Here is a 10,981-nt window from a genome sequence, read left to right on the forward strand (position 1 = left end):
GATGGGGATCTGTTTAAGTTACAGTTTAGGTAACTGGGGAAAAATACAGAAACATAAGGCTCATGCCATCAGTTAAGCAATAGCAGCCCCCTCCCCCTTAAAAGATATTCAATTGATGCAAACAGAGCATAAAACTCGTTAGAGTTTGTTAGATACACTAACGAAAAGGTATTTTTAAAAAAAACTCTATGCAAAATGAAAAAAGCGCATTTCAATATTTTTTTTTTACAATTCGCAATAAAGTAATTGCTAGCATGAAGTGTGTCTTAAGTAATGTCTTAAGATTTCAAACACCTAAGATAGAGTTGTGAAATCTTATGATTGTTATAAGTCAGATCTTAAGATTTGTCTTATGATAAATGTGAAGACCAAATCTCAAAATTAAAGGTGGACCTGAAGACTACAATGTTGACCACCCAGTCTCCTTAAAGGTAAATGATAAACGATAATCTAGCTATGTCAGTTTTCATAGAAATCGATTTTGTCAGTAATGATGAAATAAACGAGACGTTCAAAGATTATTGGACAATGGATCTTCCAATAGAATAAAATATTGGTACGCAAGAAAGGGCTTATAAATGAAATGATGCTAAAGATATTTTCACCTGTAACGCAAGCAGGAGACGCATTCTTTATCACTGAAGGCTGTTACTAGGAACCAACGATTTGAGCTTTAGTGTGGCGGGCCATTGATTTTTCGAATTATTGTAAAACAAAAACAAAACAATTGAGATTTAGGCTTAACTTTGCGTGCCTCTTTAATTTCATTCGATTATTTGTGGAGTCTGAATAGTACAATTGGACAAAGAGAGTACAAAATCTGATTGGTCAGAACCCGGGAGCAAATTCAATAAAAGAACCTTTAAAACTTTTATGGAAATAAACAGATTCATAGCGACGTACAGGTCAAGCGACCGGTGAAAATAACTCGACAACGATGATTTCACATCGGATCTACTTTATTTTCTTCTTAAACTTTTTAGGTAAAAACGATTTCACAAAAATCGGTGACGTATATTCCCCCTCCCTCACCAAAAATAAAACATTGTAGTGTTTGTGCGTGCTTATGTTTCTTTAACAGACAGCCAATAATTTGTAAAACGTCTTGATGGTTTTTTCCCTTTTCAGCAGTGACACGGCTGGGGGCATCTCGGCTACGAATTCGACAAATTGAAGAAATTCTTCGTGAACATAATCGACACAGGCGAGATCTTGCCTTAGGATTGTATGGTACTTCTGTTTCAAACATGATAAAACTGGTAAGTTTCTTCTTCTTTTTTATCAAGTTATTTCAACAATTCGGATATCCTTCCTCATATATTCCAACAATTTGTACGACAAACGTCAAAATGAGGTTCTGAATTCTCGAAAAATTGATATTTTTAAAAGTTATTATCAAATTTTATTTCCAAAAAAATGAAAATCGATGAACACAATGAAGAGTTTCGCTCAATCTTTATTTTTTCTTTTGTGGCATATTATTAATAAAAAAGCGCCTGTTTTTAGTTGTCAACGAAATTAAACCATGCCGCACCTTCGTGGGTGAGATCTAAGCCAAGGTTTCTTTTTAACTTCTAAGTATTTGAAATGACAGTCACAAAATATTTACAAATTAAATCTTTTGGAGACATTTTCTTCTCCAAGATCAAATCAAAACACGATTTACATTCCTTAATTCAATTCAGCGTTTGTATTCCACCACTTCAAATGTAAGTCTGTGCTTTTCATTCACATTACCAAATCGTTTTAAACCGCTACTGTATCGTGCGGTTTCAGTATAGATCACTGAAAGAGACCACAGACCGCCCCCTAAGTAGATTTTACTTTCCAAACATGTATAGTGATTCTCTTGAAAGTGTAATTCTTTAACAGTATATACAATTTACTGAATATTTGAATGCGCTGTTCTTAATAAAAATTAAAACATTGAATGAAATATTTTTAAATAGAATGAAAAAAATTAAAGTTTTTGTTTCGTCGTTAAGCGATATGATTAAAAAAATCAGACGTTCATATATTTCAAATTGGATTTTATAACTTTAATTTTTTTTCTCATCAGTTGAATGTTTTCAAACCTTTAGACATAATAAAGATCAATTAAAAGGATAATAAAAACGAAGCATTCAGGAGTGCAATATATTTTTCGGTGTTGGTATTTCTCGAAAAAAATGCATTATTCTCAAACATTTCTGATTCAGAAATAAATTTCAATATCCAAATGTGGTGTTGATGGCAATATTGTTATCTTAAAGGAACATACGTAATTAGTTTTGTCCATTTTTATTGTTATTTCAAAAAACAGTGTTAAAACAATAATTATTTTGAAATTAGCCAATTTGCATGTCTAGATTTTCGACAATATTCCCTTCCCAATTTACGTAAATGACATTAAAGACGTTCTGCTTTTTGTACTCCTTACATTAATATACAGATATTGGGCTGATTCAATATGTCTCTGAGAGAGTTTCCATGTACTGTGATTATTTCCAATACCTTTTAATCTTGTTCGTTTTAAAGCCACTTTTTAAGATATTTAAAAAAAAAAAAAAAACTGTTTGGGCCGTTTCCTTTTTGGCACTTGCACCAATACGTGTCCTGCTGTATTCTGAATTTTTTTATATTCAAGAGAAAATAAAAAGAGAACATTTTTTGCTCTATATATTAATCATATTTGTGTTCCATTTTCAGACGTGGAGTAATGCCTTACAGCGGCATGCCTCTGAAATTTTACAGTGTAGTACGGAGAGCTCAGAACTATCCCAGAATAGCCTAACAGTCAACTTTGGACAAGGTGTTTCTATTCATGAGATAATTAACAAGTGGTTTCGAGAAATTCAACATTTATATCCATATGAGGCCTCGTGTCTCGACTTTTCTCAATGCAGTAACATTTTAACGGTATGTGTTAACTTAGTGCATGCTAATCCTTTATATCAAAGTTTAACTGGTACATTAATTCAGGATACAATTCAATGGTCAAAACTTGTAAAGAGAAAATATCAATATTTACATTAAAACATAACTTCCTTTAGCGGCCACGTTGATTGGACACTTGATATACTATTTAAATGACATGCTTCAAGTTGATCAAGGACTCGTATTAACACACCTTCGAATAGTCCTTATGCTTCAATACAATTTTATTTGTATAAACCAGTCTGGCGTGGTGAAGTTCCGGTCAAATGACCTTCACCATGACAGACGTAACCTTCTATTTCTTTTAACTACAGATGATTAATGCTGAACACCAGGCCTTAGGCTGCTCTTATAAAAGTTGCAACGGAAAAAATAAACTATTATGTATATACGAAGGAGGGTAAGAAAACTGGCAACATATGGTTAAATTTTCTTTATGATCAACTCATTTTACAAATTTCAAATTTACATTATCTGCAATTCATAATGTAATTACTTACTTTTGTAATATAAAGAGTAGGACGTGATAACTTAGTGAAATGGTCATAAATAAAGTCTTGATATCAACTTGCAGGGCTGAATATCCACCAGTTTACAAACCAGGTATACCCTGTACTAAGTGTTCGGATGAAGCTGCTTTTTGTGATAATGGACTGTGTGGTAATTGCCATTGTTAGTTTTATTTAAAACAACTGTCGCTCAGATTACAAATTTAATACATGTAGCAGAAGATATGTCTTGTTTGAGTTTGAATCTCATCTGGTCCTCTGAATGAAAACGCATTCCAATGCATACGTTGTTATAGACATGTTATTGAATGCTCTCGGACTCCGTACGATATATTGGTATTATAATGAATACTCCCCTTACAAGTCATAAGCATTATAAGGAGTACTCCCTGCATACACGTAACAAGAATCCATATCAGAAAATAATCCAATTATGATGATATCATTTAACTTTCATCACTTTTTTCCCTTTTAAGTTGCTTGTGACCCTTCAACAGAAAAATGTGGTGAGTTTATCATAAGAAAATTTCATCTTTAGTTAAGGGCATTGGCAACGAAGTGCTCCGGATTTAAAAAATCCGCTCCTGCATTTTCTCTTTTATACAATGAATTAGAGTTACCCCTCTTGAATTGTTTTCCAACTGGGAGTAATCTCCCGTAATATGAGCTCTTTTTGAATATTATGGTAAAAAAGCAGTGTTTCCGAGGAAAACAAAATATGTATAAAGATGAAGTGATATTTATATATCACTCTCCGTCAACAAGCAGGTTACATGGGCCTCAGAAAAGAGAGGAGCAAATTCCTATATGGCAAACATTGTGAGAAAGATTTTAAATGACCTTTCGGCTTTTTTATTTACTACTGACAATTATCAGACAGACGACCGAGGAAGGGGCGGGGGGTAAGACCTACCGCAACATCTTCAACAAGCAAAAAAAAAAAAACCAAAAAGTAAACCAAACATTGATTAACTCCGATACTCTTTTACAAAAGACAGTTGACCGAAAGTTTTTTATTCATTTATTTTCATACCTATTGTTTTGATATTATAGTACAATACACACATATAAGTTATATGCATGAAATATTATACACACATAAACTATTCATAGCTACTTTATTTTGCGGACAATGAGAATATTTCCAAATTAAACTGACCTCATTGATAAGCCAGAATTATCGATGTCACACAGTTTAATTATTAATTTGTAAAAGAGACATTTCTGACATTAAATAATGGTGTTACTTTTGCTCTCTTAGAGCACGCCTAAAGGTTAACTAGGAATTCAAAAATATAAGAACCTTCTTCTTTCCTGATACCTCAGAGGTAAGTAAATACTTTTTAATGATCTTTATTATTTACTGTTTGTGTACAGTGACAAAATCAAGGACGGTAACTCTTGAACAGAAAATAGCAACTTCAGGTTCACACTTTTCTGAAAATATTGGTCCTACATTTCATCATCAGTAGGATATCATACAAAATCGATTTACAATAATATGTATCATTTAATTTATAATCATATATATCACTCATCAAAATATTGCTCCTTTTAAATATTAATTATTGCGATTTGTTACTTGAATTACATTGAAATCAATGTTAAATGCGAAATTAATATTTTTGGACAAATTTGTTAATAAGGACGGAAAGAGGGGTCTGTAGTGGCTGTTGTTGTCTATATAGACACATATAAATTCATTTAAGAATTTATGAAAAATTTTGTCCAGAAACCAGGAACGTTGCCAATGCCCTTAAATAGAAATCCCTTTTTGATGTTTTAATTTTATCCAGTTCAAAACCCTTTGTAAATATTTTTCACGAAATTCATTGTAGCAATGAATAGTTAACGATTCTTGAACGATTGTTTTGTTAACTTTATCATAATATCTTTTTCAGATTGTAGAAAGACTTGTCTTCGACCTTTAATAGGCCGAGGGACTTTAAATAACAACACCTGCACTTGTTCTTGTAGCTTTGGAATGGGACCTAATTGTGACGGTAATTCACTTATTCAATATTTGTATGCTATAAGAATTTGGCACCATAATGACACTTGATATGTACATTATCACAAAGCAGTGAGAATAGTTGATCTGTTTATGTGTAAAAGTAACCATAATCCAGTGATTCTAAATATTTGGATATGAAAAGTGTCTGAAATATGTAACACTTTGCCAAATGCTATCATTTCTAAACAACCAAGGGTTTCAAAACAAACTTAAAGTTACATGAAATATTATCAGGAGACTTTAAGATTTTAAGGTATCCTTATGTTAATGCCTCAAGGTTGACATCTGTAAGATTTTACTCCCTACCATTCTCGGTTTTCAGTGTAAATATCATAAGACGACCGCCTGTTAGATTTTAATTCTTACTTTTGAAGTCTTAATTTCCGAAGAAGGACGAATAAATAACAATATTTTCCATTATCGATGTGCCTGTCTTAAAGTCTTAATGCAAAAATATTAATGTATATTCTAAGTGGTATAGTTTCGCTTTTTTTATAAAATAAATGTACCGCTAATTAATGGGATTCTTTGATGACATTCACTTATTATACAGTGTTTTATGTCAGCTGGACGAATGTACCTAAGTAAATGATTTATTATAGTGACATGTGTTATATAAACAAACATAGAGACATGTTTATTATTTAATAGCTTAAGGAATGTACATCGGTTAACCTATATGTCACTTTATAAACATTACCTATGCAATTAATACGTTTACACAGGGCTATTTCTGAATAGGATAGATTGTCTGTACATAAAAGCTGAATATAGGAATTTGGCAGTTTGTCATAGAAAGTTGGATAAGAGTAAATTAGTACAATCTGAGTCTGACATGTATAGTAATTAATGATTACTAAATCCAATACTAGTAAAGAATTCGGTTTTAAGTAAGATGTACAATGCAATGAAAAATTAAATTTGTCTTATTTTGCTTCTACAGAACAACAGAACATATAATACATAGTCTATCCTTTACTCCTCCCCCCCCCCAAATCGCCCGCGTTTTTTCTGATAGGAATAACACCACATCTAAATTGAGCAAGTATAGATCTGTGAGGTTTGGGTATGTCACTTGTAGCGTATTGTTCTAAATTAATATCACTTTGAAAAGACCTTTAAGTTCTGAGCTTTGAAACACTTTGTAGTTCATTGTGTCAGTCATTCACAAATTTCTGTTGAAGTTTGATCTCGGCTAAGTTCAGGTTACAGATCTCACGATTTAAAAAAAAAACATGTCATATCGATCGATTGAAGTAAAAGTTTTACATGGTGTGACCAGTTTTGGTTATTTGATTTTTTCCAATGAAAAATGAATCAAGATTAAACCGAATATGGATGCAGAGATTGACTGTTTTTTAAATATTTGACAGAACATTGATAAATCTTGGTATTTATTCATTTCAAAAAAACAAATGAAAAACACTACATTTTAGCCATGTGTAAACTATAAAAACTCAAGTATCTAGTTCATACTGTCTTAAAATTGAAGTACAAATGCTATTGATCGTGTGTCCAGCAAAATAGCCTACTACAAAACGAACAGAACTAGTGTTTCAAACATAAGCGTGACTTAGTGAACTCGATATTCTGTGTTTATGTAATATTGAAAATGCTTAATTTGTACTTATATTAAGCAATCTAGTTTGCCAAGCTTGATAGAAATACAGACGTTTACTTTATAATTTTACGAAAATAATGATCACATGATCGCTCATTGTTTGTTTACTAGTCTGTATGTTAAACTATTTGTCATTGAAAGTCACGAAATTATTCCCAGCAGATTAAAAAATGTAATTAGCAATATATGTGATAATAGAGTAAGTAATTTTGAAATAGTTAAGATTTTACTTAAACATGTTTGAATTGGTTGGTACGCTTTGAAATCTACAAGAAATAATAAATTGTTTTGAATTTGTGACCAGATAAATTACTTTTATGGTGGAATAGAAAATTATAAGATAGAGGTTGTGTTATGTCATTATCAATGGCTTTTTTTCAGAGGAATGTGAAAACAAAAATATGTACGAAGATTGGGATATTTGTCAAGAATTGACAGATGAGGAGTGTAACTCTCCATTTCCAGAAGAGAGAGATATGTTTAGAGAATTTTGTCCTAAAAAATGTGGAGTGTGTAGTAAGTATTCTACATATATAGGCATAGCATTATTCAAGCTCAGACCCAGCCATCTAGTGGTAGCATAAGCAGGTTACATAATTCCAAATAGATTAAAAAAATAAAAACAATTTTATGATAAATTATCTTGTTAAAACACTGTAACGAGTAATCAATTATCAATATATGGAAGCGTTAACTTAATACTTTTATTGCTAATTTAACTTTTATCTTTAATCATTTTATATTTCAGCCCATAAGTGTTTAGCTAAGAATTTTTCTCTTGACCATTTTAAGGCTATCGTGAAGAAGAGCTTTGTATAAAGAATTAAGAAATTGCTTTAATTTTAAATCTAAAATATTCGGGTTTTTCAAAATTTACTATTGGTAGAGTGCATTGCGAAAACTATCAAAGTTTATGACAGATCTAGTAGTAAAGTTGACCACCCAGCCTCCTTAAATGCTTTTAAATCAAATATCTTTATAAAGTCACCAGAACTCTAGAGAGACCTATGTTCATTACATTGTACTTTTAAATTAAAAGTGTGCAAACATTCTAAGATCATACAAATAGCAAAGTAAATCTGCAACAACCAGTTTTCTTTTCATAATCTTATTTTTTTGTTTAAAAGACGGAACAAATGAAAACTAAATTATTTACATGTGTATTGATCTTTTTCTAGATGTACTTTCTATTTACGTCATTGGTTTTAATTAAGATTAAACAAAAGCTGGAGGAAAAATGTAATGGTGATTTGGGCTTTTAATCGACATTTTGTTGTCATGGTGTATGAATATTTATTTGTAGATTCCTTTCCTTCGAGTCATATCATGTCCATGTTGATGAAACGAAGCGGAACTAAGTGACAAAAGGTGCAATGCAACGATATTTTTAAAGAGGAATAAAGTCCTTTATCTGTGAACCCGCATACATCATCTATAAATCGCAGTTGTTGTTTGCTGGAACAAATATTTTTGTGAATACAAGCCAACGTTCAGTATATAATGGCTTATTGTAATTAACGCAAACAAGAATGAGGTTGGAAATTCGCGTTGCATGATATGACTTAAAATTTATTTAGCAGTGTGCTATATTTGCAACTTTTGTTCTAAACATAATGCTCTTGCAGTTATGCGTTGACGAAACTGAATGTTTCAAAATTCGAGAGTAATCAATGTTTGATATTTACCGCATTTTCAAACTTTATAAGTTTGTTTTATGTATGATTTAAAGGTGTTTGGTTCGAATATAAATTATTTGGACGCAAATATCATTTCCTTTTTATCTCACTTGAGCTGAAAGCTCAAGCGAGCTTCTCTGGTCACATTTTGTCTGTGGTCCGTCTGTCTGTCTGTAAACTTTTCACATTTTCAACATGCACAAATCACCCTTAGGTAAAGGAATTCAAAGTTATGAAAATGAAAGACCAAGCCTTTTTTCAAGGGGAGATAATTAGGAATTATTTAAAAAAATCTTCTTCTCAAGAACCATTGAGCCAGAAAAGCTGAAAATTGCGTGGAAGCATCCTCAGGTAGTGTAAATTCAAAGTTGTGAAAACCATGATCCCTGGTTTTAGGGCAGGGCAACAACAGGAAGGGGGGGGGGGTCGAACTTTTAAATAGGAATATATAGTGTATGTTTTAAAAAAATCTTCTTATTAGAAACTACTCAACAACGAAGGCTGAAACATGTGTGCAATCATCCTCAGGCAGTGTAGATTTAATGTTGTGTAAATCATAACCCCCGGGGGTAGGATGGGGCCACAGTTGGGGGGTTCAACTTTTACATTGGAATGAATAGAGTAAATCTTTAAAAATCTTCTCAGAAACTAATCAGCCGGGAAAGTGAAACTTATGTTAAAGTATACTCTGGTAATGTAGATGCAAAGTTGTGAAAACCATGACCCCAGGGATGGGGTAGGGACACCATGGGGGGTCGAACTATTAAATTGGAATATATAGTGTAAATTTTTTAAAAATCTTCTTCTTAGAAACTACGTAACCAGGAAAGCGGAAAATTGTGTGGAAGCATCCTCAGGTAGTGTAGATTCAAAGTTTTAAAGTTGTGAAATTACCTAGGGGTAGGGTGGGGCCACAATTTGGGGTAGAACTTTTAAATAGGAAAATATAGAGTAAATCTTCTTTGAAACTAATCAGCTAGGAAAGCTGAAACTTGTGTGGAATCATCCTCAGGTAAGGTAGGTTAATGTTTGTTCAAATCAAGAACCCCGGGGTTAGGTTTGGACCACAATGAGGGGCGAGTTTTATATAGGAATATATAGAGATAATCTTTAATTAAACAAATCAAAGAGAAACGAATTGGCCAGAAAAGGTGAAATTTGTGTGGAAGCATCCTCAGGTAGGGTAGATTCAAAATTTGTTCAAATCATGATCCCTGGGGGTAGAATGGGGTCACAACGACGTTGGGGAGGGGTTTGAAAAAAAAATACAAAATTTTTCTCTTAAACCAATCCAGTCCAATCTAATTTTACAAAGTAAATATTTCATTTATTCACAAAAACTGAAATTGTATAAAATATGGTTTTACTTATATGCAAGCATTTTGACATTTTGTTGATTTTTTAAAATTGTTTAGACTTTGGTCCCTGGACTAGTATATGGCAACAACAATAACGACGACAACAACAACAAAATAATATCTTTTGCCTTTACAAAACTGATTCTATGCATAAGTACAATATTTTTATGAATATCTTTATATATGTAAATGATGCATATGAATTTGAAGAAGCATCAAATCAAAAGAATTGTTTAGAGACAAATTCCGATAGCATTAAAAGTTAAAGTTAAGTTATTCTAGGAAAAATAGGTTGTATGAAACAAAATTGATACATTCATGAACAAAGCAGCTATAACTCGTTATTAACTTCACAAAATGTTTTACAAGTACATGACCTTATCCCAATTTTAACAGAACTTGTCGGGTTTTTTTAATCAAGCAAAAATGAATTTTACATTTTTTAAAACATTGCCTCTGTGCAAAGCAAAACACCTCAGTGGTGTTATTACATTTTTTTTTATGGTGGTAAAATTCAGTTGTGTAATTACTTATGGCCGTTGCCGCGAAGCACTTTTCTGTTGGTGGTAATAAAAAGGGTATACCGTCCGGTTATTTTCATTCAACATAAACGACGTTTGGTTATATTAGGAAGGAAATGACGGGAATTTTAAGTGGTGTACCGTCGAGTGTGGGAATATTGCAATAACCTCTATCTGTTTGCTTATTAAATGTCAACAGTTAACCCACACGTAACTAGTGTATTAGCAAGTGGGGAAACAACAGGCTGGTTTATACTTGATACACAATTATTTAAATCGGCCGGAAGACCATTAGATTTCAAGAGTATTCCAACAGGAACCTAGTTTAAAAACATGAGAAAACATTTATTTTCGGTAAAATTTTAA

General features: G+C 32.1%; 1 protein-coding gene across 1 annotated transcript; it reads left to right on the top strand.

The window, feature by feature from the left end:
- The first annotated feature begins 830 nt into the window (after nucleotides 1-830).
- On the top strand, nucleotides 831-10,671 carry LOC128190751 (cysteine-rich venom protein helothermine-like). The gene is made up of 9 exons (XM_052862929.1): nucleotides 831-983; nucleotides 1,129-1,259; nucleotides 2,689-2,898; nucleotides 3,231-3,316; nucleotides 3,491-3,576; nucleotides 3,902-3,931; nucleotides 5,327-5,428; nucleotides 7,442-7,576; nucleotides 8,364-10,671. Exons 1-9 carry the CDS (start codon nucleotides 938-940, stop codon nucleotides 8,420-8,422), a joined length of 885 nt encoding a protein of 294 aa, XP_052718889.1. The 5' UTR covers nucleotides 831-937; the 3' UTR covers nucleotides 8,423-10,671.
- The last annotated feature ends 310 nt before the right edge of the window (nucleotides 10,672-10,981 follow it).

The sequence above is a fragment of the Crassostrea angulata genome, chromosome 6, assembly GCF_025612915.1.
Source record: "Crassostrea angulata isolate pt1a10 chromosome 6, ASM2561291v2, whole genome shotgun sequence".
Classification (NCBI taxonomy): Eukaryota; Metazoa; Mollusca; class Bivalvia; order Ostreida; family Ostreidae; genus Magallana; species Magallana angulata.

Coding starts and splice junctions, on each gene's coding strand:
- LOC128190751 (XM_052862929.1), top strand. CDS start 938: ATGATTTCACATCGGATCTACTTTATTTTCTTCTTAAACTTTTTAG. Junction 1,260..2,688: donor TTTCAAACATGATAAAACTG/GTAAGTTTCTTC, acceptor TTCCATTTTCAG/ACGTGGAGTAATGCCTTACA. Junction 5,429..7,441: donor AATGGGACCTAATTGTGACG/GTAATTCACTTA, acceptor GCTTTTTTTCAG/AGGAATGTGAAAACAAAAAT.